The 27,118-nt window shown below is 44.7% G+C and overlaps 1 protein-coding gene across 2 annotated transcripts in view; it reads right to left on the bottom strand.

The window, feature by feature from the left end:
- NPM1 (nucleophosmin 1) overlaps positions 1 to 14,061 on the bottom strand; it is a 454,395-nt gene extending 440,334 nt beyond the window's left edge. The window contains exons 1-10 of one of the 2 annotated variants that reach the window (XM_060232836.1): positions 13,780 to 14,061; positions 12,323 to 12,402; positions 10,656 to 10,775; positions 9,439 to 9,532; positions 9,232 to 9,332; positions 5,688 to 5,749; positions 4,937 to 4,988; positions 2,335 to 2,421; positions 1,887 to 1,988; positions 799 to 914 (exon numbers count right to left, since the gene is read on the bottom strand). In XM_060232836.1, coding sequence (XP_060088819.1) covers positions 819 to 914; positions 1,887 to 1,988; positions 2,335 to 2,421; positions 4,937 to 4,988; positions 5,688 to 5,749; positions 9,232 to 9,332; positions 9,439 to 9,532; positions 10,656 to 10,775; positions 12,323 to 12,402; positions 13,780 to 13,843 — 858 coding nt within the window. In that variant the 5' untranslated portion in view covers positions 13,844 to 14,061 and the 3' untranslated portion in view covers positions 799 to 818. The remainder of the gene's footprint in view (positions 1 to 798; positions 915 to 1,886; positions 1,989 to 2,334; positions 2,422 to 4,936; positions 4,989 to 5,687; positions 5,750 to 9,231; positions 9,333 to 9,438; positions 9,533 to 10,655; positions 10,776 to 12,322; positions 12,403 to 13,779) is intronic. The other variant, XM_060232828.1, reaches the window with a different exon arrangement.
- Between the last annotated feature and the right edge of the window lie 13,057 nt (positions 14,062 to 27,118).

Genomic DNA, 27,118 nt, shown 5'->3' with positions numbered 1-27,118 from the left:
GAGTAAGAAAATCAGAGTACGTAAAAATTCAAGCCTACCAAGTTTTGAAAAACTTTCCCCAAAAAACTATATGCACTGTTTGATATATTTATAGATTAAAGTTATTGAGGTTTTTTTTCCCTTTTAAGGCTACTCTCACTCTATAAAACATAGTCTTCCCCCCCCCCCCCATAAAACATAGTCAAGGAAAGCAAAAGGAAGGGTGTGTCTCAAGTTAGACAAATATTGTCTGAACTCTGCCTGCCCTGCCTTCTGTCCAAACCTACTTCAGTAGCTCAACTAACAGCTTTTAAGCAGTCTCCCTTCAACAGCCACAATTGTCCCCCCTCAGCTTTGAACTGTTTGGGGGAAAGCAGAAAATCATAACTGTTTTGTTAAAGGAATTCTGACAGGGAAACTTAAGATTTACAAGGTCTAACCCAACACAGCTTGCTTCCTGGTACCAGCACCGCCACTTTCTGGCCTGCTCTTAGACAGATGTTTGGTTGATTTTGGGAAAGGAAAGCCTCCAGACTGCCAGAGGTTCCAGCGCAGTAATTCTCTTCTCTGTAGAAGGGAAGCTGAAGGGCAAGCTAGCCAAATTCAGCAGACAAAACCACAGCACCTTTTTTTCTCACCATTCAGTTAATATGATACTGTAGAAAACCTGTGGATTTAGTGGTAAAGCTTACAGAACATGTAAAAAGGAGAAAACTTTCACACAATCACCACTTAATCAGCTTAACCTAAGTACAGTTTTGCAATCTAGCAACCCTCTTATATTAAAGTATGCAAGCTGACAAAAAAAAAGTGAAGAACTATACTATACGGATATCTCATCAAACCATAATAAACATTACCTCTTGATCCTCTGTCCTGAAACAATTCTTAATGTAATTCACAAACTTGGCTTCCGCTTTAGGAAGAACAGTTCCCTATTGTGAAAAAGAAAAAACATATAATCAAGAATAATATAAGAATAAACTAAGCCAATTGATTCTGCAGCCCAAGTAATATATGAAAAGACACCTCCATGCACTACTGTTATCTATACCCAATTCCCCTGCTAGCATTCTGCAGCAGTGTTTCTCAAACTGTGTGTAAGGATCCCTCTCTAATGGCTGCAGCAGCACTTTTGCTGTTACTCTTTTTTGTATTTTGAAACCATCTACTACTGTAACTCCCATACATTATTTGGTATTTTTATTTCTTTCATATGCATGTTGATCAAGTAAAATGGTTACTGGAATAAGAATTCTTGGGGGAGGGGGATTAAAGACAGTAATGGAGAAGAGGGTGGTCAAAGGTATGGTGGAATGCCACTTAATTCAGGTTGAGAGGGAGCAGTTTCCTCTGTGTGTGATGTCTGCTGGTTTTTAAAAAATACCTGGTTAGCCACTGTAGATAATGGAACACTGAACTAGATGAGTGCCAAGATCATAGTTTGCCTTGGGCACAAAAAAACCTTGGACTTGTGGGTTACCATACCAGAAAGGCTGGAAACCACTGTTCTGGAGGATATCTGACTATCAGTGAAGAAGGCCCAACCAGCCCAAAACAGTCCGGTCTGTCAAAATTACATGCCTTGTTACACCAGTTCAGCCTTATCAAGAAAATGTGTAATGGTCCTTTTCTCCCTTGAGTTGCTGCAAACTGACAAATAAGCTGGATACCTTCCACCAATATTAAAATCCAAGCCTATTAAATATGGCAGAAAATACTTCCCTGTCCCCAATCACTAATTCATTAGCAAATTGCCATCAATGCACACTGACTAATAAACCAAATATCTTCCACCAATGTTAAAATCCAAGCCTATTAAAATATGGCAGAAAATTTAATGCTTCCCTATCTCCAATTACTATTTCCTCAGCAAAGTGCCATCACCACCTGACTTACTAATTTACCTTTTGTACTTGTGCCTGCATTTTTGCTTTCATGTCCTCTAGAGTAAAGGGTTTTGGTGATTTAGGAGTTTGTGGTTTCTTCTCCTTATGAGATTCTGGAGTCTGAAACATAAGCAGCTTGTATGAGTCTCTCTCCAGTACTGTGGCAAAAAAAATCTGATTACAAATAATTGTATCTTTTCCCTATCCTGGCTCCTTGTACACACACTTTAATTGCAGATTTAAATAACACTTATATAATTTTCTGTGCATAGCCAAACCCCAGATGATAGTATTCTGCCTCTGGTTCCCACAGTACTAAATTCATCTGGTTTATTCAACTAGCAAACAGCCTTAACCCCCAAAAATCCAAAAATTATTATGATCTGTTTCAGATAATCTCTTTCCTCATCATTTTAAGAAATCTGTCAAATTATAAATACTGATACAGTATATTATGCTCACTTACTTTTGATTTAGCTGGTGTCACCGGCTTAGAATCTTTTCCATTCTGGTTTGATTTTGGTGTGTTTTTTGCAGAAGATTCACGGGCTGGCTAGAATTATAATACATTTTTTTTTATTTTAAAACCTTATTTAAACATTAAAACATAATTTTAACTACTACCTAAGCAAGAATGCACATTCAATGTCCTTATGAAATCCTGCCAAAAATTCATTTCCTAAAATCTAACAGATGTGGTTCTTTTTCTACTCCCAATGAAATACAATGTAAATGGAGCCAAGCAATCCCAAACGGCCTTGCCCTTGTAGCCAACTAAATCAGTAAGTATTCGCTCATCTTCTGTAGCAAAATACCTACATGATGAGTAATAATTGTATCTTAACTTGGATCCCCCATCTGCATGGAATATACAGAGCTGAAGCAAATGAATTTCACCTGCCACCAAATAAACGCGCTGTGCCAAGAAATGTCAAGTGGCGAGTCACAATAAAATGCTCATAGGTGTTAGAATGAAGTTGCAATTTATGATATGAAGAGCAACTTCAGCTAAAGAGCAGCAGCAAATACAAAGGGCAACACTTCCACTAATAATGAATAGAAAATCTTCTTCTTAGTTGCTGGCTGTCATTCATTTTAATTAATTGCAGGCATAACCATTCCAGAACACAATGAGAACATGCTGACATAGGCTGCACGGAGGCACGTTTTATGTAAAGCTTTGATCTTGTTTAGTAAAGTAACTGATACCTAACCAAATACCAAACTCTAGATCACACCTTTCCAATCGTCGATTGCAGCAGCTATAAAAACTTGTACTGGTTTCAGATAAAATAATCCCTAATGGTAGTTTAGAGTTGCAATGTGAAGATGCCTATTCCATTTTCAATCTTTAAACAACAGCGCCATCTAGTCAGCCAGGCTGCAACCAGGCACTATATAATAATGTACAAACACTGCGGCAAAGTGTCAAGAGGCAACATTACCAGGACAGATTTCTGCCCAAGATACAGCATGACTGAAACCTTGTTTTAAAAGTTCTAAGATGTGTATGCACACAGCATCATCAGAACATCTCGTCTGCTGAACTTCAAATTTAGTCTACAAATATTACATTTTTCTTTTTAGGCAAGTTTTAATCAGGTGCTTAAAAATGTCTCTATTGGTATGTTGCTATTCACAAACGGCAAAGATGCTGAGACCATGCAAATAATGTGGTGGATTCTCTAACTCTACTAACTGTAACCAGATGGGAAAAAAAATGGAAGACAGTACTAGGGAAGGGTACTGACTCCTGAGACTTCACTACCCCAACCACTTGGGAGCATAGCACAGTTCTGTAATCGAAGTCTACTGCCATCTATTCTCAGCACAGCAGTTCAACCACCATCCCCGTGCACACAGTTTTTACCATTACAGAAAGGAACTTCCATGGGTACAATTTTGCCCACAGGCAACCAAACAAGGGTCTGTGATACTGCATCTACAGTACTCTTAGAGCCCTAAGACATGCAGCTGAACCACAAAGGCCCCCAATGTTCTCCCTGCCTTAATGTTGGCTGAGAAAAGTGTGGGGAAAATACAGCAGCGGCAGTGTTTGCTTTGAGACCTTCACAAGCCCTCACTACACCTAGCAACTGAAAGAACTGAGACACTGATGATAGTATACCTTGCATATACAAAGAAAGATCAATGGAACCAGTAACTAAGCATGAAAAGTGGAAACACACAGCTCAGCTAGAAAGAAGCTTATTAAAATTGATAAAAACAGAAATTGTAGCAGAAGGGGACACTAAAACTGAAAAACACAATTGGAAAAAAAAATCTTATCATACAAGATTTGAGAACGAAATAAATTGGTTTGTCTCCATCTTTTTACTCCAGTACATTTTCAAATCCTTGTAGGATAAAGGTAAATGTAGTCCCCTTTACAAGCACCAGTCATTCTTGACTCTAAGGTGATGTTGCTTTCACAACATTTTCATGGTTTGCCACTACCTTACCCAGTCATTTACACTTTACCCCCAGCGAGCTAGGTACTCATTTTACTGACCTTGGAAGGATGGAAGGCTGAGTCAACTATGAGCCAGCTACCTGAACCCAGTTTCCCTTGGGATCAGGTCGTGAACAGAACTTGGACTGCAGTACTGCAGCTTACCACTCTGCACCAAGGGGTCTTCCTTGTAGCATACAGTAAGCGAAAAAGTTTTTTTCTAACTGAAGCATGTAGTTGAATGATCAGCACAGCTACCCACCCACCATCCATTTTACAAAGTTCTGGAACTCAAGCCTGGCATAACCAAGAACCAATAAAAGTGCAATGTTTATTTGTCTGGATCATATTTGCAGCTTTTTGAAAATTATGCCTGAATACTTATGGTATACTGTAGATTCAAATCCAGTAACCCCTTACAGCTTTCAAGAATCAAAGTTCCCTTCATCAGATAAAGGGAGCTTTGACTCCTAACCCCAAAATCTTGTTGGTCTCTAAGGCATTACTGGACTCAAATCTAGCTGTTCTACCACATACCAACACGATAACCTAATGATGCAATTTTAGCAGGCTTTTAGTTAAAAAAGGAGAAGCAACTGTGTTATATATCACTCACTTTTTTTGCTGGAGTCTTCACTTCCTCTTCATCATCCTCCTCATCATCATCACTACAATCAAAATTGCAATCAGCACACATTCCACATAATCCTAACATTCAAACATGCACTTCTCCAGCTTTATATTGAAAAGATTTACAGTCTACCGTTTGCAGCCAATAACCTGTACAAACAGAAGCAAATTCAGATTTCTCAAACAAAGCATTACTTCTGTTATTCCCAACATAATGCCTGCCAGCAAGTTCAGTGGAGACCACCTGCTTTCCCCCCAAAGAGCCAATTAAAACTTTTCTCCTGATCACTAGGAGTTGTTTCAGAAGAGCCCAGGAAACAGAGTTCCCTGTCCACAGAGAACACCCAACTGAAAAAAACAGCCTCCACTTTTGTAAGAATGCTTGGCTTTGAACATACCGGATTTCTGCGACTAGCCACAGCACCCCATGACAACCATATAGTGATGCCAATGCCTGTCTATTCTCAAAATCCATGCTGAATGAGATTAGGGACTACTGGATTGAAAAACTGTTTTATCCTAGTTTTATCTAGTGAAATTATGATTTACGCAACCTGCTGCTCCTGAAACACAATGCAAATCCTGACTGGGACTTATTTAAAATAACGCTTAAATTCATCACAGCATACCCCATTTATTATAAATGGTGTTTCCCATTAATACTGCTAATGTTCCATAAAACTAAAAACACTTTATGATTTGTGCAAGTTCTGTACAAGTTATTTAGAAAGGCATACTCATCATCATCTTCGTCATCATCTTCATCATCATCATCTTCCTCTGACAGTTTTGCTTTTTTCTGTAAGAAGCATACATAAATCAAGATAATTGTATCACAGTGGATCCAATGTCACTTTAAACTACTCCTTACGCTGTCAACTATCAATATTTCTGGGTTTTGTACACACATTATGTGATTAAAAGGATCCAACTTCCCTCCAATTTAAGTGGCTCTTCTACTGGGAGAAATGGCCACTTGACCCAATTACTATGATGGCTGCTGACAAGATCCTGTGATCTGTGAAGGCCCTGGACTTGTGCCCTGGGCCCTTAGACCATCCTGGCTGCTAAATCACGTTATTTGCTATTCAGTTCGGTTCAATGTAACAACTATCACATATAAAGCCCTTGAACCCTGATATCTATCCGACTGCTTCTCCCCCATGTTCCATAATAAGTTTTGTGGTCCTTTGGGCAGGTCCTTCTGCAGGTGCCACCTTGAAAATGGACAAGATTTGCTGTAGCCCCCACCTTATGGAATGGCCTCCCTGATGAGAACAGGAAGGCTCACTTTCCTGGCATTTTCCCAACTATACAAATCTGAATTATTCAGGAGGGCTTTCTATAAAATAACATGGCTTTATCACAATGTAAGTCGGGGGGGGGGGGGGGGGTCAAACATGCAGTTTCAGGGCCAAATCAGGCCCCCGAGCAACTGGCTGTCATCTGCTTCCTTCTCCCTATATCTTGTTTCCTTCTGCATAACAGCCTGCTTTGCAAGGCTTGCTCAATTGCACAGGAGCTAAAGAGCAAAACCTCTATTTTCTCCATTGGCTGAAGCTCCTCCCTTGGGGAGGAATAGCTTGCTTTGCCAGGCTCTCAACTGCACATCAGAGCTACTGAGCCAAGTCTCTCTTCCTTCTATTGACTGAGGCTCCTCCCCACCCCCAGCCCCCTGGCGAAGGAAGGAAAGAGCCAGAGCTTTCTTTGCCCAGTTTCCTGGATCCCGTGGGAGAAATACAAAGAAAGCATCAAGACAATAAGCTCTAACATTTATTTATTTTTTATGTATATATGTATGTATGTGGATTTGTATTCCGGCCTTTCCCATAAAGGCTCAGGGCAGATTCCAACATATCAAACAGTTAAAAACCAACAATACATCAATAGATAAACAGTTAAACAATTAAAACATATTAAAAGTTATAAGTTTAAGACAACTGACAATTGAGCCAATAGCTTGGATTTAATGTAAGTTAAGGCAGCGAGGATAAGGTACACACTTAATTTAGGTGTCTGAAGATGCCAGCTATATCGGCCCGATTTCCTCCAATCCAGATGGTAATCAGTGTTGGGACGCCAGTTAGATGGTGTAACTAAATAAGGACGCCCGCCTGCTTCAGCCAAAGACCTGGCGGAACAGCTGTCTTACAGGCCCTTCGGAATGCTAACAGATCCAGGAGGGCCCAAACCTCCAAAGGGAGTTGATTCCACCAGGTTGGGGCCAGGGCCAAAAAAGCCCTGGCCCTGGTCAAAGCAAGGCGGACGTCCTTTGGGCCAGGGATGGTCAGATGTTGCATGGCCGAACGTAATAACCTCCGGGGCTCATATGGGGAGAGGCGGTCCTTCAGGTATGCCAATCCCAGGCCGCACAAGGTTTTAAACGTCAGTACTAATACCTTGAAATGGATCTGGTACTCGATTAGTAGCCAGCGCAGACTGCGCAACATGGGCCGACTGCTCGCCTGTACAGGTAATTCAGTCCGCAATCGTGCTGCCGCACTCTGCACCAGCTGGAGTTTCCAGGTCACCCTCAAGGGCAAGCCTGCGTAGAGTGAGCTACAGTAATCCATCCTGGAAATAACCATTGCATGGATCACTGTAGCTAAGTCCCAAGGAACCAGGAAGGGTGCTAGTTGCCTGGCCTGCCGGAGATGGTAAAAGGCAGACCGTGCAACAGCTGTGACCTGGGCCTCCATAGAAAGGGTGGCATCCAGTCAACATCATTGGTGAGATAATAGCTCCCTGTGGTACACCACACTCTAGTGGGTGACACAGGGAGGACTGCTCACCGATCGCCACCCTTTGTCCCCAACCACGGAGAAAGGCGGAAAACCACTGTAAGGCCACCCCCGAACTCCAATGTCGGCAAGGCAGTGGGTCATTAGATCGTAGTCAGCCATGTCAAACACTGCTGAAAGATCTAAAAGCAGCACTGATCCGCCTTGATCCAGGTGCCTTCTAAGGCCATCTGTGAAGGCGACCAGAGCAGTCTCCGTCCCATGGCCAGGGCAGAAGCTGGACTGGAAGGGATCAAGGACAGATGTGTCTTCCAGGAAAACGTGAAGCGTTTTAAGCATGTTTTAAGTTTTTAAAATATGTATGTGTTTGTCTGCGTTCTTGTACCTCTACTACCTAATCTTAAATTGGTAAACATATGGCCCGGCACGGCTCGGCCCAATTCAACAAGGACTCATTTATGTCAGATCAGGCTCTCACAGCAAATGAGTTCCACACCCCTGAGTGCTTTAAGAACAAAACTTGAATATAGGGCAAAAACTAAATTATGGAAGAACAGGTTTTTATGGTCTGCTTGTCCCTTCCTCTCCCCACCTCAGGCATCTTGTAAGGTAGGTGGGGCTGAGAGAGTGACTAAGCCAAGATCATCATGTGGAGGAGTGGGGAACCAAACTCAGCTCTCAAGATTAGAGTTCACCACTACACCACACTAGCTGTATACTACAACATCTCTATCACATACTATTTTTTGCTGCATGTATGATCCTACTGCATAGCTTCTGCATGTTTTAATACCCCACATCAATACTTATGCTTTGTTTCAGGTTTTAATTTTTATATCCTAATCTTATCATCTGACTTACTGGACATCCCATCCCATTGACTGCATTTACTTATTCTGTGTTACCCACCCTGAGGCTTAGAAAGAAAGGCAGATTATAAATAATATAAATAAAATTAAGTTGGAAGAAAGTACTTTAACTTAGAATCATAGAGTTGGAAGGGACCTCTAGGGTCATCTAGTTCACCTTCTGCACAATGCAAGAAAACCCACAAATACCTACCCCACATTTACAGGATCTTCATCGCTGTCAGATAGCCATCTAGCCTCTGTTTAAAAACCTCCAAGGAAGGAGAGCCCACCACCTCCCGAGGAAGCCTGTTCCACTGAGGAATCGCTCTAACGGTCAGGAAGTTCAAAAGAGCCGGAAACTCTTTTGATTTAATTTCAACCCATTGGTTCTGGTCCTACCTTCCGGGGCCACAGAAAACAATCCCACGCCATCCTCTATATGGCAGCCCTTCAAGTACTTGAAGATGGTGATCATATCACCTCTCAGCCACCTCCTCTCCAGGCTACACATCCCCAGCTCCCTCAACCTTTCCTCAACCTGGAGAAAGACTTCAAATCTTGTTCAGTGGAGTAGTAGGATCCACCCCCACAATTTTCAAATGCTGTCTTATTGATCATTAGAAACACTTAGGCAAAATTTCCATTGCAAAGCCAAGATGATCATGTGACCACTACTTTTCCAAGTTTACCTGTGGAACTTTACTCAGTGCCACATTTGAGGGCCTCTTTGCTGAAGTGTTCACAACTTTTTCTTCTTCATCATCTTCAGATTCTGGCTCTTCTTCTAATGCTAAAAAGACACAAAGTAAGACCAATAAGTCTGAGAAGTTTTCCAACCCTCTGCAAAAAGTGGCAAACGGTTTGACTTAATATAGCAAAAAAGGCCAAATTCATACCCACAAGATGCTGGCCACTGACATAGACAGGTCCAGAGCCACATTTCAACCGCAGGATTACAGGTGGTGTAATTTCAAAGCCTCCTAATGAAACCTGAAAATGAAAGAAACAAAGCTTTAAAAAGCTTTAATCTAAAAAAGACAGTCCAGTTACCAGTATGGCTCAAAACATCAGGTAACAATTCCACAATAAGTCCAGAATGCAAGGTCAGAAATGCAGCTTTTGCCACTTACAGACAAAGGAAAGGGGTATATGGTAGTTCTTCAGAACTAAGGCATGCTTGCAACATGTAGCACTGTCAGTTTTGCATAAAACCTTCCTACATTACTTTTCTGAAATGTTTAAAACAGCACATGTAAACCAAAACATGAAACAAAAGAAATTCCCTTAGCAGTATACATAAAGACTTCTTGGATAAACATACATTCATTCAAGTTGGAGCATGAAGCATATTTTGGTGCAAGCATAGTACAGCTTGGGAATTAAAATAAGCCTTTAACACAGGGTTGCCAAACTTACAGTCTAAAACGCACCCACCACCCAGAGCCTTAATCAAGTCCACAGCTCTTTTCTCCCCAATCTGTCCTCACTCTTTGAAGCTCCAAGGAAGTTCCCAGCTCCTTCAGCCTTGCATAGATTTTTAAAAAGGCTGAATCCAAGAATATTTTCTAATTTACTATTAACCAGTTAACAGTGAATTTAATACAGTTCCATGTTTTCAGCATTATAAAGTTTAACTTGATATGCAGAAAATCCTACCTACTGGGGCTGTATATGATTGCCTCTGTCCCAACAATACTTGGTTTTATTTACTACAAAATTTGTTTCCAATCTTCAACTTTTCTTCAATTTTCAAAAAATCCTACCACTCTGATAGCATGGTACATGTGCTACATTGCAGGCAGCTCTCAAGTACAGGAAATATTAGCAGTTTCTTATAGAAAATAAAAACACTGTTTTAAATACCATACATTTACTAAACATGGAGGCTTACTAAGATACAAATGCATTTCATATTGTTAAATTGCTAGTTTATATTACATTTAACAGAAAATTAACACTGGAATACAGTTGCAATATAACAGTTACATCTAAGCAGTTTACTTCAATCTTAGAAGAATATAACTCTGCTTCAGTTTGTATTTTCTGAAAGCTTTTCGGCCCTGTGACTCTACCTATCCCAACCCCACCATTTTTGAGAAGCAAGCATCCTTACCGTGGGCTGCACTGACATTTTCAAGGATGCCAGTGTAACAGCAATCTGGTTGCCTTCATAATCCAATGCTTCTGCTTCAACAACATGTAGCTCATCTTTAGCACCAGCTCCTAAACTGACCTGTGTAACAATTGAGGTTTGTATGTTTAGTTTCTGCACCCATCGTTCAACATAAACCAAGCCTGCACTTAAACTTAGTTGTTCAAAATAACATCCAACCTAAACATGCAAAAGCAACTTTGATTTTCTTTAAAACCAATGTTATAATCATAAAATTGCTCAGTATCCCAGCTCACAAACACCTCAATTTCAAATTGGGAATTTCTTCACGTCTAAATGTATTTGAGGGTCTCCAGAAAGTCAACTGGCAACACGCACCAATGGCTTAAATAGAATTTTGTTGTATGAATTCTTTCTTGTGGGCCTCAGCTAGAAGCATAGAATTCATAACTGCATTCCAAGTCATAGAATCATAAAAGTTGGAAGGGACCTCCGGGGTCATCTAGTCCAACCCCCTGCACAATGCAGAAAACTCATAAATACCTCCCCCTAAATTCACAGGATCTTCATTGCTGTCAGATGGCCATCTAGCCTCTGTTTAAAAACCTCCAAGGAAGGAGAGCCCACCACCTCCCGAGGAAGGCTGTTCCACTGAGGAATCGCTCTAACGGTCAGGAAGTTCTTCTTAATGTTGAGTCGGAAACTCTTGATTTAATTTCAACCCATTCGTTCTGGTCCTACCTTCTGGGGCCACAGAAAACAATTTCACACCATAATTAGATCAATAACTAGATTCTGCTTCTGAACAATCTACACCAGGAGTGCTAAACATATGGCCTGGGGGCCAAATCAGGTGCCCGGAGGGCTCCTTTCAGGCCCCCAAGCAACTAGCTGTTGTCTTCTTCCTTCTGCATCATAGCTTGCTTTGCCAGGCTTGCTCAATCATACAGAAGCTACAGAGCAAAACCTCTATTTTCTCCATTGGCTGAGGTTCCTCCTGGGGAAGAAAGGAAAGCTTCCTTCCCCCGTTCTTGGTATCCCCTTGGAGAAAGCACCTTCAACAAGATCAACAAGTGCTAATGTTTTATTCTAAGGTTTTTTTTAAAAAAAAAATTTATTTTTGTTTGTGTCCTTTATAAAGTTTATATTTCTGCTACCTAATCTTATATAGGCACACACATGGCCTGGCCCAAAAGCTAAAGGTAGTCCCCTGTGCAAGCACCAGTCTTTTTCGACTCTGGGGTGATGTTGCTTTCACAATGTTTTCACGGCAGACTTTTTACAGGGTGGTTTGCCATTGCCTTCCCCAGTCATCTACACTTTCCCCCCAGCAAAAGCTGGGAACTCATTTTACCAACCTCAGAAGGATGGAAGGCTGAGTCAACCTGGAGTAGGCTACCTGAACTAGCTTCCACTGGGATCGAACTCAGGTCGTGAGCAGAGGGCTCCGACTGCAGTACTGAAGCTTTACCACTCTGCGCCAGGAGGCTCTTAGGCCTGGCCCAACAAGGTCTCATTTATGTCAGATCTGGCCCTCATAACAAATGAGTTCAACACCCCTGATCTACATTTATACCACAATATTTAATTGATATGCACCCATTTTACCTATGTATTTGAGAAGATGTACAGTGCTTTTTTAGGATTTTCCAGAAAACAGAACTTACAGTCCTCAATGACAGCTGGTGTTCATTTTCTTCATCGTTCACCTTGAAGTGATAGTCCTTGTCTGCCTTTAGTTCACAACCTGCAAAAAGCAAAGATCTATATGCTATTCATCATCTATTTGATATTAGATCCATTTATAGGCAGAAACTCAAAATACTTAATGGTATTTTTAAAACCAGAAACAAATGCCTGTCTTAGTTTCCATATTGTCTATGCTACAAAAAAAAATCTTTGACAATTTTTTAAAAATGTTTTTGGCCTGTTTAGATTACAAATTAGTGCAAGCTCATGCAAACACAATTTGGCAAATAAAGTTCATTAGGTGCCAGTTAAGAACATTTTCACTAGACTGCAACTTCCATCTAAAGGGCTTCTCAAAAGTATGGGAGCCAAATGTGAAAGTGACTCCTGTTTCAGAGTTGGCAGAAACACAGGATGTAATTTCACTAAATGCCTGTAGGTCACAAAGAAGTTGCCAGTTACGTATTACTGTAATCTACAGCTTACAAGAAAAGCATGAACCACCAGCTTACGCACATGGCCGCCCATTCATTTCTGTATTTTTTCCCCTCACTTCTATAATATTAGCATCACAACAATTTTCCATTACACCCCACTAACACGGGTCTCTTCTTGGGCCAAATTTTTCTTCAGGCAGATAAATCTATGTTTGGGCTACACTACTGCACAAAAGAACAGTTCTGTGGACCATAGCATGGCAGCAATCAGGCTAAAACTGCTTTCCTTAGCATGCCAGTTTTCCACGGATGTTATTCTATCTTGCAAGCCTAAAAAAGGCAATCTTAACACATACAATCTAGAAAATGTTTCTCCTATTAGACTGCACCCATTCCTAGCTACAGCCACAACTGGCAACAGGATTTTCCCAAAGGGAACAAGACATGACTCTTCTGGCACAATAACAAAAATGTGTGAATTAAACCAGAGTGGGATCCTGTACGCCTTTGTGCTCAGTATCACTTATTACAGCTTCTTCCCACATGCCCTTTATCCATAAAGCCGACAATACACAGAAACAGCATCTGCGGTGGTGGTCAAAAGAAGCCCCCACTATGCATCCCTTTTCCCCAGCGAGGAAAAAAATAATTGCTTAGATCCAACCCTAAATGAAAAGGGAACCCTTGCCTGAAGAGAACACGTATCAGGCAGGCCATGCCTCCCCCTGCCCTGACATCATTAAAAGCTTTGGGGCTTACGTTCAAGACGAGCAGAAATGGGGGAAACCCGTTAAGAAAGGACAAAAAAGGCCTCGCCACCGGGAGCTAGCAAGGTCAAGGACGACACGCGCGTAGCCCACGCCACGTGGGAAGGCCCACCTAGGCCTCGGGCCAAACAGTCCCGACTATTTCTGCAACCCTATCGAAAGGCGGGTCGAAGTAAAGAGGCGGTGAGGGGGAAGCAAGGAAGCCGGCAGGCCATCTTTGCCCTCGGTTACCGAAAAGGAAGGTCTGCGGCCGCAGGGAGCCCATGTTCTCTATGTCCATGTTGCTATCCTCCATGTTGCTGTTGTTCTTTACGGGGGTTTCCCTTCGCCTTCTCTTCAGCAAAATTCACAGAGGAAGGACGGCGGGGAAGGAAAACGATGAATAAGTCTACCGCAGGACAGACTCACAATGGACGGAATAACGCGCCGATAAAAGGAGCCCGCGTCTTTCGACCTCCTCTTATATATACACCCTCGCACGTCTCGCGAGAACTACTCACGGGGGACCCTCCCACTCTATAGTGCAGATCTCGCGAGACTTACCTACGGGACTCCTTTGTTTGAAGCACTCTCGTGGATCGCGCGAGAACTACTGAGCACTCCACGCTCGCTGCCTCCGAAACTGGGCGAAAGCGCGAGAGTCCTTCAACGTGGTTTCTGGGAGCAGCGCGTGGAACATTCGAGGGAGGGGGGTGTACTTTATCAATGGAGTCGATTGTTCTCTGTGCGCATGCGCTCTCTAACATCGAGGCTTCGATTTTCTCTACGAGTTTATAGGCACTTTCGTCATAGTGAAAGATCTAGAATATAGAGGCGACGGGGTGCGCGTGCGCACTTTCCAGTGGTGGCGCTCTCCCTTCTAAAGTGCGTGAATGTAAATTGCGTTAGCGTTCCATTCTGCCGTTGGTCTCGGTGCTGTTACGACGATCTCCCCATCAGCGCCAAGAAAACTGTTGCCGGCTGCCCTTGTATTTAACAGACTTTCTGCGTACTCCGCTAATGTTCATGAATTAATTACGTGCCATTGCGCTAGCGCAAACCTTTCCCATAGTATAGCTATTTAAGGTTGCCACTCCAGGCTGGAAATTCATAAAGATTTAGAGATGGAGTCTAAAGGAGAGAGAGAGCTGAGTATGTTGTCCAAAGCTGCCGTTTTCTCCAGGGGAACTGATATCCGTAGTCTGGAGGTCAGTTGAAATGCTGGTCCTATTTGGGGATTGGTTACCCTAAGCCTTCATAATGTTAAAATATATACCACCCAAAGGTTTTTAAAGCCTTTTTTAACGAATGAGTTGCCTTATTGACACATTAAAACAAGAGTCCAAGAGCACTTTAAGAACTACCTAAATTTATTCCAACGTTGAGATAAATTATTTTCAGTACGAATTTTTTGGGGTTTTTAAAGGAGCTGTCATCAAAACTCATTTTTTTTAAAAAATGGCTAGTATTTGTCTGGAATGTCACGTTGTCACGTTGTTTATTCCAATATATTTTGGCTAGATCGAAGGAACGAAGGTTGGAGGTATGCAACAAACTGCTGCAGAATTAACGAAGAGGGAGCCCAAACCAGTGCAAAGATAGCAAATATCTAATGTAACAGGGTTTCAGGGGTATCGAATTAATTTCTTATGGGGGCCGGATCTGGCATAAATGGGACTTCATTGCGCTGGGGTGTAAAATAGGGTTGCCAACCTCCAGGTGGGACGTGGAGATCTCCTGGAGTTCACCTTCCCTGAAGAAAATGACTGCTTTGGATGGGTGCACAGAGTTGAACTTCTTTTAAAGAGATGCAATAGCTTTCTCCGGGCTTATTGGCAGTTCTTGGGTGGGGGGAGAGAAGGATAAGAAGGAAGAAGAGTCCCATTGCGGAAACAAAAATATATCACCTAATCACAATTTTATTCTGCCTTTCCTCCAAAATGTTCAGGGTAGCGTGCATAACTTGCCCTTCTCCATTTATCCTTACAACAACCCTATGTAGTAGGAGAGTATGAAGGAGAGCAATTAGTCCATAAACCAATAACCTTCATGGCTTACTGGGGATCTGAACTTTTATCTCCCTTGTGGTAATTAAGGTTGTCAGCTCTGGGTTCCTAAATTCCTGGAGATTTTGAGTGGAGCCTGATGCATGAGGACTTGGGGAGAGAAGGGATCTCAAGGAACTATAGTGCCATAGAGTCTACTCTCCAAATTAAGAAACTTAATTTAGCTATACTTAAGAAGTTAGCTTCTTTTTTATTCACTGAAAAAAAATAAGACAAATGCTGAGTTATTGGAACTGCCACTGCCTCAACATCATCCCCCCGCCCCATAATAAGCATGCAGTTCTCTATAACTGGAATGGGGTCAGCAACATAAAAAAGACTTCTAAATATCAGCCTGGGCTGCCAAGGCTCCCCCATTTGCAGTCCAGGCCCCTGGCAGGGGTCATTTTAAGCTTGATGTTAGGCAGGCATGAGGCTTGAAAGAGAGAGCATCAGAGAAGGGCAGAAAAGCAGGTGGGGGAGACACCTTTGCTCTTCAGTTGGAAGGGGAAAATCGGGCAGCAGGACTGGCTCATCCTAAACTTGAAGTGACACTTTCAATGAGAGTTTAATCCCCACTGAATTAAAGGGCAGTTACTCCTCTCCAAGTCACTATCCATGGGATCCCAAGTGCACTCACTCCCGGAAGCAACCACTGATAATTCCGGGGGAGGGGGGACGCACAAAGATCTCCACTGCAGCAGCCCCATCCAGAAAGGAGCGCCCCTCACTCCCAGCCTCCATACCCAAGCCCTGGGAAGGGACAGTTCTGGAGCTTACCTCCCGCTGCCTCCGCATGCATTGAGCCCACCCCCACCCCATCAGAAGCCAATCACAGCCTCAAATGGCCGGCACAGTGAACTAGACTGCCAGAATTCCCATCCCCTGAACAAACAGGAGCTGGACCTGCCTCCCAGAAACATGCGAGGCTGCTGTGTAAAGTGCAGGAATGACAAATACCTCAGTAAGCCCAAGCAACTGCTCCCTGAGTCTTGCAGCCCTTAATGAGGCAGCTGAGGAGCGACAGGCTCCACACCGGCCCCAGCTTCCTCCCCGCTGCCTGAACTTCCTACTGTCACCAGCACTGCCACGCAGTGAGCTCAGCAAGGCCCAGCAGCTGCTCCCTGGGCCTTGAAACCCCTCCAGCCCTCAATGTGGCAGCCAAGGGGCAACAGGCTACACACTTAGCCCCAGTATCCTCCCCACTGCCCAAGCTTCATACTGCCCCCGCCCCTGCCACACAGAGCTCAGCAAGGCCTGGGCAGCTGCTCCCTGGGCCTCGCAAGCCCTCCAGCCCTCAATGAGGCAGCCGAGGGGCGACAGGCTCCGCACCCGGCCCCAGCTTCCTCTCTGCCGCCACACCATACTAACCTCGCCAAGGCCCAGCAGCTGCTCCCTGGGCCGCGGGCCGGTTTTGGCTTGCAGGCTGTATGTTTGCCACTCCAGTTTACATTATCTAATGTAACATTGCCAGGCTTTCCTACAGACCAGTTGTTTTGCCTGCCATCTAAACACCAAAAGCCAAGAAGTAGTGTAAAGTTGTTTGGGGAAGGAATTAAAGAGGCTCTGTTCAAGAGGCTTTCCTGTGCTGGCCACCCATCAAACTCCAAACAAAGAAGGGCCTCTGAGGAAGACTCTTAAAATTGAGGGTCATTATGGGAGTAATGGTTTATCAAGACCATAGGGATTGAGTAAAACCATAATTCTCCTTCAGTGTGGGAAGCTGGACTGCCAAGCTCCCAGGTAAGGTGGGGTTTCTCCCTCTTTGGGGGTCCCCCCCTGACACACTGGCACAATGATGTAACTCATAAGTGACGTCATCATGCAAGCAACGTTGCGTGCCGGCCGCTCTAGGAGCTTCTAGGAAAACTCTATGGTTTCCCCAGACACTAGCAATTTGGGAGGAAAACTCTATGGAGGCCGCAGGGACTTGGCAACCCTAGTGGGAAGTCTTCCAAACTGGTTAGGTCACACCAACACTTGCTCCAGGCAGGGTCATGCAAATTTTTGTATAGCTTCCTAGGGCAGAGGGGGAGTGCTGTTTCAGCAGGATACTAGAGCTGAGCTCAGTTTACCTGTAAAGCAGTAATTCCCAACCTGGATCCGTGGTACCCTGGGGTACTGTGAACACTTCCTAGGGGTACTGCGAGATACAGATGTACCATGACACCAGCCAACCACCCCACCCCCCAGGCTGGGGCTCCACCAGACGACCCCGAGAGATGGGGGAGAAGCTCCTGCTGAGCCCAGCACCAGGTAACATGACTGCGCCCTCCTAGCTGCCACTTACCTCCCCTGTCGTTGCTGGGCAGCCTGGGGACCCTGCAGCATCCTGGCCCCGCCCATCCCACAAAGCATGACATAATAATCTGGTCTGGGGTCAGGCGCGGCTGCGGGAAAGAGAAATGAGGCTAAGTAGCTCCGGAGCTCCAGCGGCAGGAGGGCCAGACTGGTCAGGACAGCTATGCCACAGCAGGAAGGGTGAGCTCAATGCCCAAGAGGGAGCCATTGGGGGGGGGGGTGGGACGGGGGAGCAACAGGGAGACGGAGGGGGAGCTGGCTGACAGATGAGGGCAGGGATGAATGGGAAGAACACTGATGGCTGGGTTGGTAGAGGCAAGCAAAAGGGAAGAGGGCGTTGCCGTAGTACCAGGTAACAGAGGTCTGGGGAGTATTACCATCAGTACATTTATTAAAGGCTATCTAAAGGGAACAGTACAACTGGCACCCCCTGTCCAACATAGATTTCTGGCTTGGGGCTTGTCTAAGTTGTTACAAGCCCTCATAAAACCACCATTTGAGCCGCTACATGCCTTAGATTTAAAGCATCTGAGTTGGAAACTGGCCTTTTTGCTACTATGTCTGCCTGGTGGGATTCTGAGTAAGGGGATCTTTCTGTGTTAAAAGAACTATGTACATTTTTTCCAGACGGGGTGAGGTCAGACGTTCAGAAAATCCCGCTACAGGCATGAGTGGAGTACGGAAGCATGTCGGATTTTAAGCGGTTGTCCAAACATCAGCATCTGCGAATGGTGGTTAGCTCGTTCGAGTCCCGCGTTGAGACGACTGGGGCACGGACTAATTTGATACTGCTTTAAATCCGGAACAAAATTCTTCTGATGGTTCCTGAGCGGAATTTCTCTGTTTGAACGCTCCATCGTTGGCGACTCGTCAGAAGCACACCACCGCTTCCCATCCAAAGCCCCCTGCAAGTGATATCACTGCGCCAGTGAATGAGCGAGCGAATGTTGGCTCGATAAATCGTTTACCCGCCCCTATGTCTGGAAACAAAACTCACTTTTGAAACTAGATGTGAACTAGATGTGAACTGATTTGAATTCCTGGGTTTTTTTCCACACGTAGTACTCATGCTGGAAAAGTAGTGCCAATGGACTAGCAAAACTGTTAGTGACCCGACCCATTTAAAAGCAACGTGCATCCCCACCCTCAAGAACAAGGTCATGGTGGGCGTGCGAGGTCTCTCGTGGAGAAGAGAGGAGACGCTGGATCTGCTCGATAGTGCAGATAGTGGGCATCACTGCGCCTGCGCTAATGCAGATTGATGTCTCATGAAACGAGGTCCGGTAGAGCACTCTGATTGACCAGCGACGGGACCCACATGGGATAGAAAGGGAGCCTGGCTGTTGTCTGATCAGGAAATTGGTTGTGCAGATTATAATAAGAGGCGCGTTGCAGATGGATTTAATGGTGAGTGTGACCACACCCTAGGTTGTCTTAAGGCCTGATCCATCTTTTGTACCTAAGGTGAATTCAGCCTGTCATTTAATTCAGCGTGTTTGCCATCCTTTTGCCTCAGGCCCTCTCACCCTTGGAAAATATCATATATAGAAGCCCTGAGGTAGTGGCACTTTCCAGCTCTCCCATTGGCTGTGGGGTGCACTCCATCAACCATTGGCCCATTAACCATGACTCAAGGTCTGTTGTGTTCCATTGGCTGAGGATTGAGGCACCACTTCACAGAGGAGAGAAAGAAAGCATATCCTCAATTGGCTGACAGAGGGAGGAGAGAAAGCTGTTCCTCAATTGGCAGTACTTCACAGAGGAGATTAAGAAAGCCTTCCCTCAAAGATTTCAGGTTTTCACAGCTGGTAACATCATTAGGGTTTGTAGAATCTTTCGGGCTCAAGTGCCGTGTTCTACTGGAGAAAGTTTTCCTTCCAGACGTTTCGTTCTCAGCTGCGGAGAACATCCTCAGTGGCGTTGCAGCCGGAGCAGGCGCTCTGACCTTCTTGGCGGCTGTGCATTGAGTGGACAGCAGCCAAGAAGGTCAGAGCGCCTGCTCCAACTGCAACACCACTGAGGATGTTCTCCGCAGCTGAGAACGAAACGTCTGGAAGGAAAACTTTCTCCAGTAGAACACGGCACTTGAGCTCGAAAGATTCTACAAACCCTAAAGCCTTCCCTCCGTTGGCTGAGGGAGGAAGGAGGAAGAAAACAGTCACATAAAGCCTTCCCTCAGGGCTGAGACTGAGGGCTCCTCCCCACCTCCTCTGGGACACCAAACACCCAGAGAGACATAGAAAAAGAAATGGCATCTCTTGGCAGAAGAACAACCATGTTTTATTCAAGGGAAGGAGAGTAGGCTTTCCAGTTTTGCAGGCTCCTCCCTGCTGCCAGGCAGCTGGACAGCAGGAGAAGCCCTGCCCCAATAACCACCATCTGTCTTTATATCTCGGCAAGCATAGAATAAGCCTGCAAACTGCCTATGCCTTGGACAGTGTGTATGCCTTTAAATCCTGTGGTTAATATTTGGATGGGAGACCAAGAGAAGAAGAAGTGCAGATTTATACCCCACCCTTCTCTCTGAATCAGAGACTCAGTGGCTTACAATCTCCTTTTATCTTCTTCCCCCATAACAGACACCCTGTGAGGTGGGTGGAGCTGAGAGTGATCTCACAGCAGCTGCCCTTTCAAGGACAACTCCTACAAGAGCTATGGCTGACCCAAGGCCATTCCAGCAGGTGCAAGTGGAGGAGTGGGGAATCAAACCCGGTTCTTCCAGATAAGAGTCCACGCACTTAACCACTACACCAAACTGGCTCTCAGAGGAAAGCTGAATTGATGGGGCAAGTAAGTAGTGCCACCTGGGTCTTCCTGGTAAGTGTGTAGAAGAAGAAGAAGAAGAAGATATTGGATTTATATCCCGCCCTCACTCCGAAGAGTCTCAGAGCGGCTCACAATCTCCTTTACTTTCCTCCCCCACAACAGACACCCTGTGAGGTGGGTGGGGCTGGAGAGGGCTCTCACAGCAGCTGCCCTTTCAAGGACAACCTCTGCCAGAGCTATGGCTGACCCAAGGCCATTCCAGCAGGTGCAAGTGGAGGAGTGGGGAATCAAACCCGGTTCTCCCAGATAAGAGTCCGCACACTTAACCACTACACCAAACTGGCTCTCCTCAAGGAAAGAAAAGAAACAAGCCTAGTCCCTCTTTTTGGAGGAAAACTCCACCTCCTAGGCTCTATGATTTTGTTTTTCTGTTAGTCTGAAGAAGTTGGTTGAAATATAGCAGATGGTTCCAGTTAGTAAACTGACCCATAGCAATCACAAAAGTGAGTGCTTGCAAACTGTTTATTTTGGCTGCTTTGTGTGAGAGTGTTTGTGTGAACTCACTTTCATTTAGTGTAAATGCAGCCAGCTGCTGGGGTATGAGGAAATGAAGACTGTATTCAGGGGAACTGCGCTGCTGCATTTTTATTTATTTTGGGGGGAATAGGAGGTCTCCTGGCTCCACCCCCAAAGATCCCCAGTTTCACGCACAAAGTCCCCAGGTGTTTTCTGAGTTGGACCTGGCAACCCTACAACCAAGCTTGGTTCTCTCAGTAAAAGGTGGGCGGGAGGCCCTTTTCAGGCCTATTTTGGCCTTTGAGGGAGAGCTCATTGGAGCCAGTCCTGACTAGGGTTGGCAGCTCCAGGTTGGTGGGAAATGCCTGGAGATTTTGTGGTGCAGTGTACAGAAGCCAGAGTTTGGGGAAGAGAGAGGCCCTAGCTGAATATAATGCCACAGAGCCCACCCTCCAAAGAAGTTATTTTCTCCAGGAGGAAAGAGATCTGTTGTCTGGAGTTCAGTTGTGATACCAGGAGATCTTCAACCTCCACTTGGAGGTGTCCTACCCTAAGCCTGGCAGAACCCTCTGGGTGATGATGCCACCTGACTGGTATGACTTAACTCTGACTGCTTATTCCTGTTCAGCAGCAGCCCCCCTATGACAGCCACTGTGATGTGACACTAAGCGTTTCAGAGCAGAGTCTACCAGACCCAGGATAATATTATGGAAGCTGACTGGGTAATTTTGGACCACCCACGTTCTTTCAGCCTGACCTACCTCACAGGGTTGTTGTGTAGATCAAAAGGGGGAAAGGAAAATGATGTAAGCTACTTTGGCCTCACTCTGGAGAAAGACTGTCTTTTTCCTAGATAGAGGCTGCAGAGAGGAGGGAAGAGATGGAAAGCTGAAGTCAGAGGGGCAGATAAAGGTAGGATAGTGATTAGCTGGGAAGGAGAGAGTGTTGCCAACTCCAGTTTGGGAAATTCCTGGAGATTTGAAGGGTGGAGCCTGGAGATGGTGGAGTTTGAGGAGGTGTGGGAACACAGGTATAGTGACTCCACTCACCAAACCAGCCATTTCCTCTAGGAGAACCATTGTTGTCAACCTCCAGGTAAGGCCTGGAGATCACTCAGAATTACAACTGCTCTCCAGATGGGCAGATATTGGTTCCCTTGGAGAAAATGGTACACTCTGAACAGTGTTCCTTCTAAGCTGAGTTAGCATGAGCTAGGTCACAGATTTTTAGCCTGCAGCTCACACATTTTTGTCTTAGCTCAGGAAGGATGACCCCAGAGCACACTAATTTATGCAGTAGCTCACAACTTTAATGCCAGTAGCTCACAAAGTAGAATTTTTGCTCACAAGACTCTGCAGCTTAGAGGGAACATTGATTCTAAGTCATTATACCCTGCTGAGGTAACCCCTTATGACAGCCAATGTGACATGGCAGTTGGCACCTCAGAGCTGGATCTACCAGACCCAGTTTCTTGCTGTGGAAGCTGACTGTGTCTGTGGAAGCTGACTGTGATTGTGACTGTGGAAAATGACCGTGATTTCAGACCAGTAACAGACTTTCAGCCTAACCTGCCTCACAGCGTTATCGTGCTAATCAAAAGGGGGAGAGGAGAATGATGTAAGCTGATTTGATCCCCCACTGCAGAGAAAGTCTGTACTTTTCCTATGTATAAGCTAAAGAAAGTGGGGGAGGGGGAGATGAAAAGCTATATCTACCCCTATCTCTTTTGTTCCCATCCCTTCTTTCTCTATCTACCCCTGTTCTCTGATAACCTACCCCACATTCCCCCACTTTCTCCATTTCTCTTCCCAACACTTGCCTTCTCAACATACTTTGCCACCCTCTATCTTTCCCTTCCCTCCCCAGCCCCCCCAGTGCATGACACTCACCCACAGCAACATTCTAGTGCCCACTGTATTTCTCCCCACAACAGGCCTTATTACTAATTATGGCATAAGTTAGATGTTTGAAGGGCCCTTAGTTGTTATATTGAAAGTACATCCACATTCAGACTGTCAGATGCACTTTTTGTTTCAAATAGAGTTGTAAATTTGGGAAAGAAGGTCTCAAAATCTAATATAGCCTTCTGGATAAAGCAATGTATTCAGGAGACCTATGATGTTCAGGGCATCAGGGTACCAAGGGGATTATTGTTCATTCTACCAGAGCAATGCTAGCCACAAAAGGACCATGGTGCGGATAGCAACAACTTACACTACCTTGACTAATAAAGGTATAATGAAATTATTTTCTTCTACTGTGATAATTTCTTGTATTGTCTTAACAAAAACAATATCTCCAATTAATATATATAACTGATTAGAGACAGTATACACTGATATGAATATATGGACTATTGAACAATTTCACAACTGTAAAATACTTGAGAATTTCCAACTCATATTCCATACAGTCCATTTCTTGCCACAAAGGTGTAAACAAGACGACATGAGGTCAATCCAAAATTCTTACCATATGTGGAGATTCCTGTAAGCTATGGCCACATTTCTAAATTACTATGATGCTTCCCTCTGATTAAAATATTCCTGTAATTGCTGTAACCATTTCAAGTTCAAATTTTCATTGATATACTTACAAATATCCTTCTACGAAATTACACGACCTGATGAATGTGTAAAAACAGGACCTTGGATTGACCTCCCATAGGCTACCCAGACTAAGTTTATATAGTTCCAAGTGGGCAGACGTGTTGGTCTAAAGCAGTAGAACAAAGTAGGAGTCAAGTTTCACCTTTAAGACCAACAAAGTTTTACTTAGAATGTAAGCTTTTGTGTGCTCTAAGCACACTTCATCAGACGAGGAATCAGGTACAGTGAGCAGAGCTACATATAGCTGGTAGGCAGTGGTTTAGAGTGCCAAATGGTACAAATTTAAGATCCAATGACAGAATAGTAAAATTAACAGCATAGTAAAATTAACAAATTGAGCAAACCTTTGATCTGTTTAACATGAGCGTGAGAAACCAATAAAACAGTAACATGTCAAAATGTGAGGCTGTCTGTTAATCACTTTATTGGTACAAGCAAGCCTGGGTCGAATTGAGGGCAAGTTTTTCCCATCTAACTAATTTACCTTTTAACATGTAATATACATATAGTTTGCCATTAGAAGAAAAATACATTAAAATATAGGGGAAGATGGGTTTAGTATATACAATGAAATAAACAGCCAATATCCCTATTTGAGTATGTCAATACAGCTAAAAGAGAAATACATTGGATAGTAATCAGATCTAATAAGACTAAGTATATATAATCAGTTGGGGGAACTTCCCCCATTGAAGGAGAATGAAGTCTTCCAATACCCACTTCTATGTATCAGATATATGATATTCTTCAAAGTTTTCTCTGCTATTCATTTATTTATTTTTCATATTGATATCCTACCCTCCCTGCCAAAGCAGGCTCAGGATGGCTAACAGCATTGTAATATCAACAATAAAACAGTAAAAACAATCACAATAATATCAATTAAATATCAATTAAAATTAACAGTTTATCATTTAAAATTATTAGTACAATTTTAAACCAACAGTTTTAAAACAACAGTTTTGGTGCTAAGTTCCATGCCATACATTCAGTGGTGTTGGGCATCTATGTACTCTGGTTAAAGGCCATTCGGAATAATGTTGTTTTGCAGGCCTTGCGGAACTGGCTAAGGTCCCGCAAGGTTCTAACATCGTCTGGGAGTTGGTTCCACCAGTGTGGGGCAGCAATAGAGAAGGCTCTTTTTCTAGCAACCTTCAATCTCGCCTCCCTCGGCTCGGAGATTACTAATAGGTTTTGTGATCCAGATCTAAGTACCCTCTGGGGAATATATGGGGAGAGACGGTCCCTAAGGTAGGCAGGTCCTTGGCCATATAAGGCTGTAAAGGTAATAACCAGTACCTTGTAGTGAATCCGGAATACTATTGGCAGTCAGTGCAGTCTCCACAGCCCTGGCTGTATATGGTCCCGCATAGGGAGACCCAATAGCAGCCTGGCTGCCGCATTCTGCACCAGCTGCAGCTTCTGGATTTGGGACATGGGCAGCCCCATGTAGAGGGCATTATAGTAGTCTAGTCTCAAGGTGACCGTTGCATGAATCACTGTTGCTAAGTCACCGTGCTCTAGGAAGGGAGCCAATTGTCGTGCCCGCCTAAGATGGAAGAAGGCAGATCTCGCAGTGGCTGCTATCTGGGCCTCCATAGCCAATGTGGGCTCCAGCAGCACCCCCAAGCTCTTGACTTTGGGTGCCGATATCAGTGGTGCCCCATCAAAGGCTGGTAAAGGGATTTCCCTTCCCAGGCCACAGCAGCTCAGACAAAGGACTTCTGTCTTCATTGGATTCAGCTTCAGATGACTCAACCTGAGCCACCCCACCATGGCTTGTAGCGCCAGCGCCAGATTTTCTGGGGCGGAGGCAGGCCAGCTAGCCATCAGCAGATAGAGCTGGGTGTCATCAGCATACTGATGGCAACCCAGTCCAAATCTCTGGACAATCTGGGCAAGGGGATGCATATAGATATTAAACAGCATCGGGGAAAGCACCCCCACCTGAGGCACTCCACAGTTAAGCAGATGCCTCTGGGATGATCGTCCCCCGATCGCCACACTTTGTCCTCGACCACAGAGGAAAGAGGAAAGTCATTGCATGGCCAACCCCTGAATCCCCATGTCGGCGAGGCAGTGAACCAGCAGCCGGTGGTCGACCATGTCAAATGCTGCCGACAGGTCCAACAACAACAGTACTGCTGACCTGCCTCGATCCAGTTGTCACTGGAGATCATCCACTAAGGCGACCAGCACTGTCTCCATACCATGGCCCGGGAGAAAGCCGGACTGGTGTGGGTCTAGGACGGAAGCGTCCTCCAGAAAACTCTACAACTGTAACGCTACTGCTTTCTCGATAATTTTACCCAAAAAGGGTAAATTCGAGACCAGCCGATAGTGTGCCAATTCAGCCGGATGTAGTGTTGGTTTTTTCAAAAGGGGATGGACTATCGCCTCTTTGAGAGGCTCTGGGGAAAGCCCATCCGAGTGGAACCTATTTACAATATCCCGTACAAGATTGTGGAGCTCCATCCGGCATGCTTTAATCAGCCAGGATGGGCAAGGGTCCAAATCACATGTTGTTGTGCGTACAGTTGCGAGGATTCTGTCAACTTCCTCCAAGCTGAGTGTTGTAAAACTGTCTAGAGCCGATCCCAAAAACAGGCATGGAGCCTCGAGTTCACTTACTGTTTCAATTGTGACAGGGAGGAGCAACGAGACTTTATCTGTGAAAAATGTTGCAAAGGCCTCACAGCCTATCTCCAATTCCCTATGATTTGGTCTGCCTTGTGGCAGAGTTGTAAGAGTCCAAATAATACTAAATAATTGTGCCAGGCATGAATTCGTGGATGCAATTTTGGCCGCAAAGTAAACTTTCTTTGTGGCGTTGACTGCCATCTCATAGGATCTCATATACTCTCTATATGCTTCGTCGTGAGTCTGCTGCCATTGCCTCTGCACTCGTCTGAGCCTCCGTTTCATCAATCACAAATCCATGTTCTACCACAGTGCCATCTTTGAGCGGGGGCACAGGGGGCGCCGAGGAGCGATCTCATTAATGGCCGTGGTGAGCTGATTTTGCCATAGCTCAATCATGTCATTGAGCGAGTCACCAGGGGGCCAGGGATCCCACAATTCCCTCTGGAACCGTATCGGGTCCATTAGGTTCCTTGGGCGAGCTAAAATACGCTCGTCGCCTAAACGGGTTTGGGGTGGTACATCCATACGGGCCTTCAGGACATAGTGGTCCGACCATGGCACTGCATCAGCAGTAATTCGGGTCACTGTAACCCCCGATGCAAAGATCAAATCTAGCATGTGCCCAGCCTGATGCGTGGGTGTAGCAACAAATTGAGAGAGTCCTAGCGTACCATGGATGACACTAAGTCTGTCGCCCGATTGGAGTTCGCA

The sequence above is a fragment of the Heteronotia binoei genome, chromosome 1 (assembly GCF_032191835.1).
Source record: "Heteronotia binoei isolate CCM8104 ecotype False Entrance Well chromosome 1, APGP_CSIRO_Hbin_v1, whole genome shotgun sequence".
NCBI lineage: Eukaryota > Metazoa > Chordata > Lepidosauria > Squamata > Gekkonidae > Heteronotia > Heteronotia binoei.
Note: the sequence above shows the minus strand (reverse complement) of the source record. Positions and strands in the feature narration are given on the sequence as shown.